General features: G+C 39.7%; 1 protein-coding gene across 5 annotated transcripts in view; it reads right to left on the bottom strand.

Annotated features, from left to right (window-relative positions):
* Positions 1–2,786: 2,786 nt before the first annotated feature.
* TRRAP (transformation/transcription domain associated protein) overlaps positions 2,787–15,947 on the bottom strand; it is a 74,948-nt gene continuing 61,787 nt past the window's right edge. For all 5 annotated transcript variants that reach the window (XM_085238071.1, XM_010719681.4, XM_010719683.4 and 2 more), the window contains exons 66-71: positions 11,299–11,524; positions 10,532–10,749; positions 8,575–8,759; positions 6,251–6,454; positions 5,212–5,406; positions 2,787–4,052 (exon numbers count right to left, since the gene is read on the bottom strand). In XM_085238071.1, coding sequence (XP_085094197.1) covers positions 3,768–4,052; positions 5,212–5,406; positions 6,251–6,454; positions 8,575–8,759; positions 10,532–10,749; positions 11,299–11,524 — 1,313 coding nt within the window. In that variant the 3' untranslated portion in view covers positions 2,787–3,767. The remainder of the gene's footprint in view (positions 4,053–5,211; positions 5,407–6,250; positions 6,455–8,574; positions 8,760–10,531; positions 10,750–11,298; positions 11,525–15,947) is intronic.

Raw genomic sequence — 15,947 nt, 5'->3', positions numbered from 1 at the left:
TAACTAAAAGCTTTTGTGATTTACCTCCTTGGAGCCACTGGTGGAGCTCTGGGTTAGTACTGTGTAAACCCTCTCACAAAATAAGGTAAATCCACAGCATATATTCATGAAACAGAAGATCCAAGTATTAATGTTTACACATTAACACCACCAGGGACCTCATTAAAACAATTCTCTTACCCATATTTGCTCTATTTTATCACACCCCACATTTTCTTTTAGGAGTGTATTTCAACGAACAAGAAAGATGCCACAGACAAATTTATAAGTTTGTCCCCTTTAACTTGCATTCTCACTTTTCTACTTTAAGCTCTATCGTGAACAGAGAAATAGCTGAGTTATCTGATGATTTCCTTTCAGGGAACGCTGTCTTCTCACAGTTGGACATATCTAAGACATGCAAATGATGAAGAAAAAAGAGATACTGCGACTCCTCTGATGCAAAAAGTGCCATATTTCACAGCTACAAACATTACAATCTTCAATAAAAGGAAGCCAACAATTCCCTTCAAGTCATAAAAGCACTAAGCTTCGTTGTGAATGACTGAATATAGAGTATGTTGTGACACATGCAGGATGTGTTATGTTTTATAAGAAGAAAGTTCAGATTATTCTTGCCAACATGATTTTGATAAGGAAGCGAGTCTTTGCCAAAAAGAATACATTTGTTTTCCAAAACCTTATACAGTCCTTATCACTCATGTATTTCAGCTTCCAGCTGTAAATAATGGCATGCAGCAGGATTCAACCTATCGCTCTCTTCAGTACGTAAGGAGCACACAAACAAGGATGGGAATAAAGGGGACGCAGCTTTATTCATCACAGCAAACAGAACCAGAATCCAGAATGAAAATATATCTGGTGAGAAGTAATTAGTTCTTTGTCCCAGCCCAATCCCACAGCTGGAGCCACAGTAAATCTCTCCATCTGTGTGTGCACAGACACTCAGTCCATCTGATCTCAATGCCTGCACCTCAAGCACACAACCTGACCAGCCTTACCTGTGCCCAGCACGGCGGGTTGGCTGCCATCCTGAAGGCAGCAGCAATTCAGCTGGGAGAAGCCCCAGTGCACCTCACCTGGGAAGAAACTGAAAAGAAACTTGCATGGGAAATGCTTTAAGTGGAACAATCTTACAGCAATACACAGCACATTTCTGCAGTTCAAGCAAATGAAAGAATTACTTCCAAAATTTCCACAATTAAATTATTAGAAATCCTACACCAAATAAACTGTATTTACCACTCAATATTGAGCTGTACCGTATTTTACAAAGAAAACAGAATATTCATATATTTCCCAGGCTTTTCCCTAAAAATATGTCTTTTTTCCATACATTCTTTATTACACATTTACTTATCAGAGCTAATAGTAGAGCTTTTTTTTCCGTTTACAAGTTAATAATATCCTAATTTCCTTTTTCAAAAGTGCATTTCGTTTTTCCTGCTATATTTTAACTATATTTTTTCTGCCATGTTATAAGTATATTCCAAAGGAAAAGAAGTGTATCTGTGCTGGAGCACAACATATCTTCATTTCTAACACTGGGTGTACTCATCATTAGTCAAAAAGTAAAGAACAGGTGCAAATGCATAAATTAACCTATGAAAATTATAGACATGATCCTATATATTATGTGTAATTGACACATACCTTAGCATTTATGCATAACTAACATTCAGCAAAACATTCTGTACGAACCACCAGAGGCTTCATGCCCAGAACAGCATGCCAGACCATCCCACCTGAATGAAGAGAGTTTTATCAGAGCTCTGACATGACAAAGTGCAGCCTTCCAAGCTATTTAATGCTTAGCCTGCAGGTTTAAAGAAATTAAATTAATGGTTTTGAGTTCATGGCTGTAAACTCTGTGTACGCATGTGTAAATAAATGCACATACGTATACACACAGAGCACCTCCTGTCCATCAGCTTCACTTCTCCATGCCAGCTTCAGTGCTGCTTTGCTGCTAGCAGAACCTTTGTGCGAGATGAACAGCAGATGGAGACGTGCAGCTCCTGCACATCACTGACACAAGTCCCTATCAGTCGATCTGTTCTGCTCGTGGCTGCAAAGATAAAAGGAACAGGTTATTTTGCATCTCTGTAAGAGGCCCATGGAATGCATATGTTGCTTCTGTTCCCCCCAAATGATGACTTGATTGCAGTCTTACCTACTGCAGGCCTTGATCTGCCACCAGGTTAGATGATGATCACCTGTGAGCTCTCCCAGCCAGAAGTCAGACTGCCTTGTAGAAATTCCCCTTCCCTCGGAGACATACAGTGATGAACAGTGGTGATTAACTTGTTATGCAACTCAGTTGCTCAGAAATATCTGAAGAATCTTTTGACATCTTATTTTTTTTAAATAAAAAGAGAAAGATCCATTCTTTACTATATTCAAAGGTTCAAAACCATGTTTCTATGGAAGTTGTAGAAAACCCCTAATACAGTTCATCTCCATCTGTAACCTTGACCTCTGAGCAATTACTTGCAGGTATGACATAGGCTGTTCTGTTTGAAGACAGATGATTAATAAACAGACTGTTACCACACTGGCTTAGCAATAAAGCCTGCACACTGAAGAAATCCTTGCCATACACATATTTCCTAGTTGCAGCTCTTCCAAAAACAAACTGCTCAGCAGCATACACATAACACACATCTCAGTATGCAGCTCTCACCTTTTGATGCTCAGGCTATTTTAGTTTAAAGATCACACTTGCTTTTGGGTCTTTTCAACTTCTGCCACAGCACTGTATTAAAACTACCAATGAATGTCATAGAGAGTTTTTTAAAATATTTATTTTGAAAAAATCACTCTGTACAAATTTAACATTCTCAGCACTGAGGTTTTATAAAAATGCTAACACAACAGAAAGACTGGAGTGAAACATTAAATTCCTCTCTTCTTAAATTACAAAGAAACGAATTCATTCTAAAGAAGCTATTGTAATTCTAAACATTAAAAAAGAGATAACTTCATAAGATTTATCTTCTTTATCTATTGCAGTCAAATACATGTATCAATAGATGATTTTTCCCATTCTTTTTATAAGCTTTCCCCCCCACACTGTCCACAACTAAACCAAATGCCCTACATGTATTACACTTCTACTGTACATAGCTTGTGCTCCAAGGAAACCTTGCACAATTTCACCATCCTCTTCTCAGTGCCTAACAAAAAGATGCCTCTTTACATTTGGTACAAAATTCTCTGTACAAGCCAAATTGGCTCATGTGAATTTCTGAAGCAAACTAAAGGAAGAGTATTTATTCGAGCCTTCCATTTGGTATCATGAAGGAACAGTGATTAAGTAAAATTTCACAAAGTAAAATCCAGTAACTGGGAATTCTGTCTGTTTTAATAATTATTATTGTATAAAAACTTTATATGCTATAAGTCATTAGGAATGGCAAACCCTAAATCTAACAGTGCTAGTTTTACAGTCCTCATCATAAAATAAGATTTTTCTGTATATTTTTAAGCTTCCTTCCCTAATTTTAAGCTATTTTCAAAAGTCATTCTCGCAAATTCAACAACCTTTTTCTTTTTCCTTTTTTTTTTTTTTTTTTAAACAGGAGGAAACACACCCTCGTAGAATTAAAAACAGTAAAACTGTCCTATTCCTGTAAACAATCGAATGAAGACTGACAAAATGCAGTGTGACAGGTAAGCCAAGGTCTGATTTCTTTTTCACATTTCTTAGCACAATGTATGGCTCACACCACTTACAGCAGCAAACAAAAGCTAAAGCAAATTTCAAGTTACAGCCAGGGGTGCCAGGCGGGATCCATCCGGCAGAGATTATCCAGGCTATTTGCAGCTGCTACCAGCGTGTTCACTTTGCTTTCTCCTCCTTCAAACTGAGCAAGATTATGAAGTCGAGTCATGATGGCAGTGACAGCTTTCTGAACGAGAGAAACCAGCTGCTGGCTGTCCATATTTTCCGGCTGTCCAGCTGCTGAGAGCGGAGAGGAAGTGTCCTCCTGTGTTTTTTTGTGCCATGCAATTATTTCATCCCGCAGCACGGTTTTTAGGATACCATCAACCTACATGAGGGAGAAAAATCAGACTATTATGTTTAATCTCAACAAGCACTAGCACTACATTACAGATTTTAAGCTAAATATTAGTCTACTCAAGCTGCTAACATTTTCAGCTATCTGGTCTGAGATAAACTTTCTGTTTGCATATAATAAATAAGCATTTTTTAGCATATCCAGACATTAGGCCAACATATACATACATATATTAATTAAATTTTATAGGCTTCTGTTAAGGGGGGAAAAAAAAAAAAAAAAAATCAATCAAATGTTAAAGGAATTCCTCTTATGTCCAGAATTCAGACAAGCTACCACAATTATAACCACGTAGCTGAAATGAGCTGGGCACCCATCACTCCAAAAAGAATAAATGGGCACCTGTGCTCTCATCTTGGAAATTCAATATGAGAAGTCTAATTGGGTTTACATCATCTGAGTGTACAAATTACACACAAATCTGCAAACTCTATGTGTACAGACATGGCTTTGTAAGGTAAAGTGATGAATTATTAAAAAAAAAAATCTAAACTTTCTGTATTACAAAGAAAAAAAAATCATTTTAGGATATTTTCCATCTTCTAAAAAGTAACTAGCTCACATGATAGCTAGGGTACGTTCTGTGCAATGCCGTTCTGGTGCAAATTGCTGCCTAAGTGCAAGATGCCTCATTTTTGGAAAGCATTAGAATTTAAAAGGAAGTTAGACAATTTCTTTAGAAAACTACACCCTGCTAAGAGCTAGAATCCATCAAAGGAACAATGTATCTTGAGCATTCTGCTCTGCTAACAAAGGCCAAACACATTTCTATTCACAGTATATTATGAAGATTCTAAATGATGTTGCATCTGTCATTTCACGACTTACCACTGCCAGAACGCGTAGGGATTTATGAGGCTACAGCACTGAAACAATCAGCCCGAATTAACATGCTTCAACAGAATAAGAAAGAAATTCAGGATACAATTACACCTATCTTCCTCCTATTCTTCCCAAAAAGGCAAAGACTTCAGCTGCTTTTGGGATGACCTTGGGGTAAGACTTCAAAACATAAATACGAGCTGCTCGGTTTCTATCTCAAGCAAGGAAATGCTGTTTAGCTCATCGTTTCCTAAACGATAAACGCAAATTAAGCGCCCATAGACAACGCTTGGAAAGGTATACGAGCCTTGAAGTTTGGCTGTGCAAAGCAGCGAGCTACTGCAATCATAGAGGCGGTCAGCGGGCCAGACACCCCAATGGTGGTAAGAAACTCTGAGATGTTTGGTGTGAGCCGGAACGGAACCGGGCGATTGGCATCCAGATCTCCTGTAGCATCGTTGATGTCGAAGCGGAAATAGGCCACGTTTAGCTTGCCAGTATCCTGCAGGAAAACCAAAACGCACAGAAGTTTTGGAGTAAGAAGTTCAAATTGAAGGAATTTTTATCAACGCAAGTGTCCAAAAAGCTGTAATGGAGATAGATTGCAGCATTAAACCCTGGGAAGCAATATTCCTCTGGCAGGGGGCTGGGCAGAAAGATGGGCCTTCACTCTCCAGGCACCTCAGCTCTGGTAAGCCCTCCCTGTGTGCTGCTCACTCCAGGTGAGAACTTAACAGCACAGCTGCACCGTGGGGATTAAAAATCTACAGTGCCATACACAGGACAGCCCTCCATGCATTAAAATGGCATTAAGGCTTTAATATATACCACCTTTGCTCCACTAAGTGGCGAGCCTCATTTTAAATATTGGGTTAAAACAGAGAAATTACTATTAATAGGAGTTATAGCTTGACGTGATGTCAATGCAAAAAAGAGGGCGTTATTTGAAAAAGGGTATTCTCCTCCTAAAAAATTAACCTCTGAAGTTTTATTTTGTTGTGTACTTATTTAAGCTGTTCGGCACACAGGTCTATCCAAAGCAAAATGCGTAATGAAAGAGTAAAGAGAGACTTATCATTCACTTACAGTAACAGTTCCAATATCTGTGATCAACTTTACAGATTATGGTCTAAATGCTAACCACAGAAGGAAGACAGAGTTGATGGCAGCTGGGTCTGCATTATAAATCACTACCTACATGAAGTGCAATCACGTCATCAAATGAAAACCTACTGGAACACACTGTTAATTATGTATCTCAAATTCCCATTTTGACTCAATTCAAACTCCCAAATTTCCTTTTGATCAAAAAACACAGCATGCAGTTAGGACAAAATAAAGCATACCTGAGCTATCTGCAGCATTTCAGGGTTGAGTCTGTTTAAATGAAAGATGAATTCTGCAAAGCCAATCAGGGCTAACTGAATAGTGAACATCTTTCGAAACGTCCAGTAATCCGTGGCGTTGGGGAATGTATGTAAAGCCCACTCCTTAAGCATACTGCGTGGCACCATGTTACTCTGCACTTCTTTAAGTATATCTCTGAGAACCTATACATGAAAAATATTATTTGAAAGAGATCGTTTTTAGTGCAATTTTTAGCAACAGACAATTATGCCAAAAGCAACTACCAAACTCCACTGAACTGCTGTACCCCGTTGTAGGAAAACATCCCAAACTTTGACACTTTTAATCCAACAACATTTCCTGATTTCCTTATCGAAATACACGACGCTTTGTGAGTCCATCCCCTGCACAGCTGCCAAATAACCTCCATCTTACAAGACTCAAATTTTAATAAAACCAAATAAGCTGTAGATCTACAGTCAGTCTGACATGAGAAAATCCGAGAGTGAAAAGTTATGCATTGATTGAAGTATCTTCAAACCTTTCAAGAAAATCAGAAGTAAACTAAAGAGACATTCAATCACAATGCAGCACTTTCTTAAGGCAAACTAATGGAACACACTCCACTCTTTTTATCTTCAGTGCAAGGTGAATATGCATTTGTCAGCAATAAAATAAAAACTCAGCTTAAGTCTGAATATTGCTATGTGTTAATAGTAATACTCATTCCCAACCTCAGGCACCAGGATGCTGAACACTACAGAAGGTGAATTTTCCTTTCAGGGCTGCTCGCATTTTCCACATAATGTCCTCTCAGTGAAAAATCCCCTTTTGCAATGAAAGATGTAAACATCACTCAGCAATGAACCTTGAAGATAAAGGTTCTGGAGCCTACTTCATTTCTCTGAATTTCAAAGGGTCTGGGATAGAATCCTTACATAAAATAAAGCCAGAGAGGTTGCTGCTCAGACTAACATGTTACTGAGCAAAACGCTGACCAAGAACAGTGACATGGATTCTTTCCATGACTGGTCTGCAACAACAGCTGAAAAGATCACTGACAGCCTCGGTTTGTTCTCATTATCAGGTGATGGGAGTCCGTAGGCAGCACGAGGAGACAGCTGGCAGAAGGAAAAGTATGCACACGGATACAGCAGCAATTAGGCAGACTTTTTTGGAAGGCATTCGACAAACAAAAAAGCATAATGACAAGATGTGAAATTACACTTGGGATCTACAAAGACTGCAACCTAAAACCTGGTTTCTTTGTACACAGCGTAGTTTACTGGAAAAGGTAAAAGATTTTATTACAGGAGATAGGGAAACTCTCTGGGTAAAATAATTACTTTTATGTATTATTATAGCAAAATTACCTCAAAAATGTAAAGAGAGAAAATGTAGTCATTTTTCTAAGTGAACAATAAGCAATAATTTTTCCCTTGATGTAAAGATACACAGTTTACCAAAATATTTCATTATTGTAGCATATCCTAGCCTCATTAAATAGAAAAAGAAATAAAGTTAGGATATGTTCTATTGCACCAGAAAGAGTGACAGTCAAACTGACTTCAGTTCCATGGCTGTTAAAGAGTTTCATAACCTGAAGAAAAAAATCCTCAAAATAGAAGATGTTACATAACACTTTGTTTTATTTTCTAACAGAAAAGATTCTCCAAATGATGTCTGTGATATACTGTGTATTTTCTAACAGCTGTATTTGACGTGGAACTAGCATTTGGTATAAGAATTTGCACTAACCTTGAGATAAAAACTGTAGAGTAACCATATTTATCAGAATTAGATGTCTGATGGAGATTAGAGAGACAGAAGTTCTACTTTCCAAGTACTGTCATTTATTAGGGTGAGGCTAATCTCTGTTCCTAGTTGACTCGGGTGGGATGAATCCACCCTCATTTTCAGGATGAACATCAGAAGATGAGGAAATGGCACCACATGGCATGCTCTGCTTATGCAGATTAGGAACATGAAATAGGAATGCTTTTCCCACGTTATCAATTTATTATTTGCTAAACCTTATACAAAAGGGCCTAGTAGTAACGAATCCTTCATCTGCTTCCAGCTGCAGTTCCCCAACACAACCTGCAGCAGAACAAATACAGCTTCCTGGAGCCTTTCAAGGGTACTCCAAAATGCCAGTGAGGTGTAAGAACTGCCAAGAACACTTATAGTAAAAACAAAACAAATGCAAACCACCTCCTCAGTGAAACACCTCCATCCTCCGTCTAACGGGAGGGAGTTGAACACACTGTAGCAAAGTCCTCAAGAAATAATCCTCACTTAAACTCATTCTATGTTCTAATACCTGGTGGCTAGCTTGAGTCCCCCGTGCTTGCACCGTTGCCAGCCTGTCGTAGTACCGAGAGATAGGGTTGTCGTGCTCAATGCCCTTCTTGGCGCAGCGCTGCTTATAGATCTCCACCAGAGACAGAGATGAGGGATTGTCTTCCACCAGACGCATCTGCGGAGAAACGGCCACAACGCGCGGCACTGCGGGCAGGGGGAAAGAGGGCAACAACACAGCAGTCAGTTCCCAGCCCAGGGACTCAGAGAAGAGCACGAGAGTGCAGCCAGCAGCCCTTCAAACACCACTGTGGTAATCAGCTGATGGGTATCAAGAGAAAACTGTTATGACTATTCTTGTTATTAATTCATGAGCTCAGTTAAAAAGAAAGCAAGTAAGGCAGTATTTTTTTTTTTTAATTTAACTAAGCAGAAACATCTTCATTGTTTCAGGAGGAAAAAAACAAAGGAATGAGCACTCTACCCTTCCTACTTTACCTGCAGAAAAGAGGGCAACGTTTTGCACTGCTGCAAACAGGCGGTGGTGATTCCGTGACACTGGCATCATTTCAAAACACATTACTCTGAAGAAAAGTACTGAACTCAGTACGGTGTTTAAAGCAATTCATAAAACGGGGGGATAAAATCTCCAAGTAGCTGAGGAATAGAAGTTTGAAGTGACAGTGCTTGAAAATAACAAGGGGAAAATGAAGTGAATTGTTCAATAACAAGAAAACTTAAAGTCAGGGAGCTTTTACTTCAGGAGCAGTAAACCTGCAAAAACCCTATTTGCACATGAATGGTGCTTCACAGATGTATCACTGTGGTGAGTCTTACACCTGCAGAACACCTGCACTCATGTCCAGAGAGAGCAAACCTCTCCCAGCACCAGCTGGTGACACCCGTGGGACTGTTGCAAAGTGGCCTCCGGTTGCCAGCAGAATGCTCTCTCATCGTTTCCCTCAGAAGCTGTAATAACTAACCTCAGGAATACAGGAAAAAATGGTGTTCAAATGCCTTTAAGTTGTTTGATGCAATTTCTTCAATTGTAAAGAAACAAATGCATTCCACAGAAAGAGTGTTAATGAGCTCTTTCTTCTGGCCTGCTTCCATTACCCTCTGGCAGCAGAGAAAGGAATGTTCTTCAGGTTCTTTTAAATAGTATCAAACCACAAAGTACAGAATTATTTCCAAAAAGACTGCAGTTTAAAAAGAGCAGTTTGAAGGAAAACATGTTACTTTCCTAATTGTGTTACATAAAGGACGTCAGTGACTTTTTTCTTTTTCTTTTCAGTCATATCTATCATGGCCGTATCTACTGTATTTCTCACATCCTGGCCTTGGAATGATGTAAAAGTGTCTTCACAGACATAGATACTATATTCACCTCTTGTTACCACAAAGCCTTGACTTGTACATTTTAGGCTCATTAAAGCTAGATCAGAGTTATGCACTCCTAGCTCTGTAATTGCTACTTGCATCATCTCACCACTGCTTGTGAGAGCAAGTTTGCGTTAAGAGATACAGTGTGCACAGAAGGAAAGATTGATAAAGCCAGACTTTGTTAAAATTAGATCTAAGGATTCTGCAAAAAGCCAAGAGCAAAGCAGCTGCACACCTTGGTGTCTTCAGTTCAAAGTTCCCACTACCCATAATCTATTTGCTGCTCACCAGTTAAGGATTATTCAAATTGACTAATGAACAGAACTCATTTATATGAAATTAGTAAGTGATCCCACGACATTCTGAGAAGTATTTTATATTGTTATGAAGTTATTTCATAGCTACAAGCTGGAACTCCTGAATTTCTGGAAAACACGAGTGTTTAATTCTTTGAAGGCATTCCCATTACACGTGAGTCACAAGCAGATCAAGTATGCTGCTGAGTGCTTCTCATTTCATCAACAAATTAACTATAATCAACACATGAGAAAGGCAACGTGCAGACAAGAAAAGGACAGAATCCCTCTTTCCAGTACCTGTAAAAAACAGATGTCGTTTTGTAGTTTCCTTCCTCTTCTCTAAACAGGGGTTCAAAAGGCGAAGGAGTTGTAAGACACGCTCTTCTCTGCGAGACTCTGTCAGGCAAGCATCATTCATTACCAGATAGGGGTAAATCTTTCCATTGTGGCCTCGGATATAGAGCCTCCTGGCTGCAGTGTTGTGTTTCTGAACTATCTCCACTCGGGGCATAAACCTACCAGGAGGAACGAGAGATTAAAGCCCTTGAGCTCATCTCCTCTGATATCAAATAACGATTTAAAAACCAGAAAACAAACAAAGGAATAATACAGAGCAACTGTGAAACTATATTATGAACAATTGTTTACAATTTTATTATCCAGTTAACACAAGGTTTCTATCTGATAGTCAAAAAATTTCAGGCGTTTCTGTTTCTTTCTAAGTTCTTAAGCAAAATTAATCATTAGATGAGATCCTGATCTCTGCTTTGAAGAGTTGTCCCTCTGTGGACCACAACAGTAGAAACACACTCAAATAACATCAGCATTAAACGAACCCAACATCATTGTCATATAGTAATTAAGCTGTGCAGTGAGGCAACGTAACATCGCCAAAGGAGGATAAAGGAGCAACTTGGGCTGTTACAACAAAGCATGACTCTGTATACATTATTTCAGTACATGAAATACACATAGTAGCCACTTTCTGCAGCATGGATGGGAGAACATTTCCACTTTCTTCTCCATTTGCAGAATTACAACTACTCCTTCCCCTCTAGAGTTACCTGGCTATCTTGATGTAGTAATGTGTTGGCTTTGGCATAAGGAATTCTCCAGGTATCTCTACTTCAGCAGTTTGAGCTGAAAAATTGCTTAGAAAGCGGCACTTCTCCTCTATGAGGAAAAACTTGGGAAGCTGCTTAGTTTTTGCCTCCAGAATTTTGATCCACTTCTTCAGTTTGGAGATAAGATTATGAAGTTTCATTGACCCCGGCACACTGAAGTCAAAGTCTAAAAGAAAAAATGCACATACATCCTTAGCATTTTGGATTCCATATACCACATTTAACAACCACATATTAGAAGTTTGTGCTTTAGATGAGATTTTTTCAGCCACATGCCCTCAAGCAAAATACTTTAAGCAGTCCCCCATTCCACCTACGATGAAGAAAACATGTTTGTAAAGCACCGCAGTGGTCTTGAATACTACAGCTAGATGGAATAGGACCTCATAAAGTCAGCAGCTGGCACATGAAAGGGAAGGCACACTGCCACTAAGGCTGTGACAGGGACACGGCTCCCCATGGAACCCAAGCACGCAGTGCCACTGGCAGGTTCAGACAACACAGGAGAGATGTGGAAGAGTCAAAGCCTGAGTGGTACGGAACTACGCAACAGCAACAACACTGCACAGAGGTGCTGGAGGAGAACAAGTCATACAACTCAGCGTTGTGACAAACACATGAAGACAGCTTCCTTTGAAAGAGAATGTTGAATATTTCACTTCCATACAAAATACTTTATTAAAATTCTAACATTATACACAGCTTAAACTTATCAGAATCTACTACTTCCTGCTACCAATCCCCGACAGCTCCAAGTTATATGCTATTAATTAGTAAAGCATGAGCTTCAAGAGTTTCTTGTTTTACAGCCCCAAGAACAAAAATACACAGTGGAAATTTTAAATACTGTTATTGTATTTAATTGTCCAGAGAGCAACCAGAGGGACTGACAGAGAGAATGCCATTGTGAACCACAGGAGTAGATCCGGTCACTCAGCAGAAGAAGAAAAGTCAGTTTAATAACTCAGAGTCTAGCACTTCAGTTTTCTGCCTGTTTCATTAAAAGTGATTTATTTATTTAAAATTAGTGGAGCCCTTCTACTTTTAAAAAGAATGGAAGAACCTGAACTGAGGATACAATGTAGAATCTGTGAGCAACCTCAGGGCAAGAAGTAAAATTGCGTTACTGTTATCCTCCTATTGTGATCTGCAAGAAAATCCAGACCTTCTCTCCTCTCTTGGATACTGGAATGTCAGAACAGATGTGACAGCCTAAGCAAAAGGACATCATGCAAGGAGCCCAACCTAACAGCCTCCCAGTGCAGCAGTGCCTCCTGCAGCACTGAGTCACGGCAGGGCTTCCGCAGGGCAGCCACGGGTACTTTTCTGACTGAAATCCCTGCAATACACACTGCCTTCTGGGCCTGCACACAGGTCAGCTTCCAAACACCACTTTGCTAGTTTCAGAACACAGCAAGCAGAAAAAGTAAATACATAAACAAGCTGGAATTCTCCCGAGGTTCAGCACTGCAGCATCACAATGCTGACAGACTAAATACAGTCTGTAAGAAGCTAAACCACTCCGTGGCACAAAATCCCAGAAACGTGCAGCCCAGCACCCTTTCCCACATACCCACAATACAGAAACGCCAGCAGTTTTCACTGAGAGCCTTACGGCCCAAAACAGCAACAGCCAGCAGCACAAAACCCATTCCACCTGTGTAAGAAAAAAGCCTGTGGTGAAAGACGCAGCTCCTTACGTACGGATGACAAAAATTAGAAGTATTGAGTAATCCTCCCTTCTACCTGGTACGGGCAGTGCATCTGTTGCAAAGCTGACAGTGACATGACAGTGCCATGCTCATTGGAATCCCACGGCTACCCTCTAGTGAGCACAGCACTGCATGGCAGCAACAGCACTGAGCCACCCAGCTCCTGACTCCACAAAGCACAGAAAAGCATCCCAAACTGCATCCAGTGTGTGCTAATGTGCTTAAATGTATCACCAAAGCGGTAAAAACATGCATCAATACTATAGATTTAAGTTAATAAGAACAAAATAGTAATCAAATAACGTTAATTATGTTAATTAAATGAGTAATAAATAAGACATTCAGTTAGCATAGGAATAGGTCCAGTTTGTTAAAATGCCCATTCCAGAATTTTGTTTCTCAGCAGCAGGTGGGAAAAGAACAGAAAGTTTAAGTCTTTTACTTGAATTTAAAAAAATAATAAAAATGATAAATTTATATATAAACACACACACACACACATATATATACACCCTTCTGCTATACAGGCAGGTCTTAAGTAACAGTTAATTAATGCTTTGAGCATCAGCAATAGCTCATTTCTAAGACTTGAGAGGTTCTTATGGCAGAGACATGAGAGGATTCTGCTTAAGAAAGCCCACAAGCCAACAGGTATCATCCAAAGAGCCAGGACAGCCTCCACGGCCGTGAGATACAAGCTGAACTCTGGAGAGAAGTTCAGTCCCTTGTACATGTGACAGTGATGAAGATCCGAGTATTGTCCAAAAGCAAGAGCTGCCTATTATTATTCACTATGAAATTACTTTATGCTTTCTGAAGGGTTCTTTTTAACCTCCTAAGAACTTTAGGACAGCAGCAAAAACAAGAAAAAACTCGGTGACAGTTAGGAAAGAGGAATAAGTCAGCTCCAGAAAACCAAGACTAGGAAGACCAGACTGAGGTCAAATGAGATGCTAATCCCAGTCTCTTGATTTGCATTTTCTGCATACTGTCCTAATACCTAAAAATTACAAGAGAAGTAAAGGAAGAGGTGCCTGAGCAGTGCTAGGCTTTCTCAGCAGAAAAGAGGCCGGGGAGAACACCTCAAAGTAATGCTAACACTTGAAAAAGCTAATAGCAGAAGTGTTCCACCTCCTTTTGCCCCACACTTCGCAGTGACTGAGGACTGCAAGAATCTTCCTTCTAATTGCAGCTTCCATTCACAGCAGAGAACTCTGCTAGGTGCCACAACTCCCAACAACACGACCCTGCCTCTTAAGGGACCTTGCAGTTTTCCACCTGTACGCAGCTTGAATGGAGAGAGGGCAGCAGGAAGGAGCAGGGGTCCAACTTCTGAACTCTCATCTGCCCTCGACTGAGCAGTTGAGGCCATTTCTCTCCTCCTTTGCTGCTGAGTGCAAGGGGAATGTTTCTCTCTCTATGCCTTTTTTTTTGTGCTCTTTGATGCCAAAGGTTTGCAGAGAAGGATGGAAGGAAAAAAGAACAGACACTCAAAGAGCCATGAATTTGAAGCTCCAGAAAGAAAAAAAAAAAAAAAATCACAGTAAAACTTGGTTTTAAAATGCATAATGTTGGGACAGAAAAAGATGGCCTAGGAGAACTCCAGCAGTCTGGTTGGATGCTGACAAAATCTTTCAAGTACATGAAACGGTGAGAGAGCCCCTGACAGGGGGCTAACAGGTTGAGGTGCAGCTCTGACAGCTCTGGAGAAGATGACACAAGCACACAGAGCTGCACGTGTCTGCAACACAGCACCAACATCCATTCATGACCACAGACAGCATTTTTCTCCTAAGCAGCTGCTCAGCATGGATACCTGTGAAATGGAAGGCAACCTCTGCATTATCTGTCCACCATCTAAACACAGGCAGCACTGAGAATCACAAACACAAACCTTGAATCTGCAGTGTGACAAATGGACACAGGAGGCATGATTTACAGATGGTTTCTCATTACATTAAAACAGCTTTTGGAATGTTCTGTGGGGTAATCAGTCGCATTCATTTAGTTATGTACTTTCCATTGTTACTGCAAACCTAATCAAAAACTAACTTCCATTTTCTACATAATGAATTAAATTGTGGAAATGCATAAATGTATCGATCTGTTCAGTTTCATCCACTGTCCCATGGTTCATTTATGAAATAAACCAATTCAACAGATAGAATAAAATCAAACCCAGCACAAAGAGCAGTAAGTATATTAATCCTGCAGACGTTCATGTTTAATTATACCTGAAAAATGAAGCGTGAAATCTTGAAAAACAAAAACAAAAAACCCACAGAGTAATTACTTACTTTTAAAATCAGGCTCACTAAGGAAGTGCTTCACATTCAATCATTCATTCACTTGCAACTGTTCTTATGTTCAGGCCTTTGTTTTTCTATATGTTGTTCCACATCATTCTTTGTAAAAGTTGTGCTTGGAAAGCACAGCTGAAAACTTTACATGCTATTTACACACAGTAAAGATATGCAAGCAGCACATAGAAACCAAAAATTCCACCTATTCTATTTTTTTTTTTTTTAAGTAAAAACGTAACCGAGCAGTAATTAAACATTTTTAAGGGTTTTTTGTTTGTTTGTTTGTTTTACAAATGTTCTGAAGGAATCCTTCAGGTTTCGCAGACATGAGCCTACTGCTGTACTCAGCCTTCAGCTGTAAAGCTCCTGAAACCACAGACCCCCCCAGCATCGTATCTTAAAGGAAAGACACGAAGGCAAAGTACAAAAGACCCAAAGTAACTCAGAAGCACCCCAAGACTGAGCGTGCCAACGTGGATAGCAATGAAAAGCAGCTGGACTCTTACTGCAGTGCAGACATATAAACCATTACTAAAAAAAACAAAAACAAGTCTAAACTTTTATTTAATGTATT

Source organism: Meleagris gallopavo, chromosome 16, assembly GCF_905368555.1.
Source record: "Meleagris gallopavo chromosome 16, MGAL_WU_HG_1.1, whole genome shotgun sequence".
Classification (NCBI taxonomy): Eukaryota; Metazoa; Chordata; class Aves; order Galliformes; family Phasianidae; genus Meleagris; species Meleagris gallopavo.
This window is presented reverse-complemented; position numbering and strand designations above follow the sequence as displayed.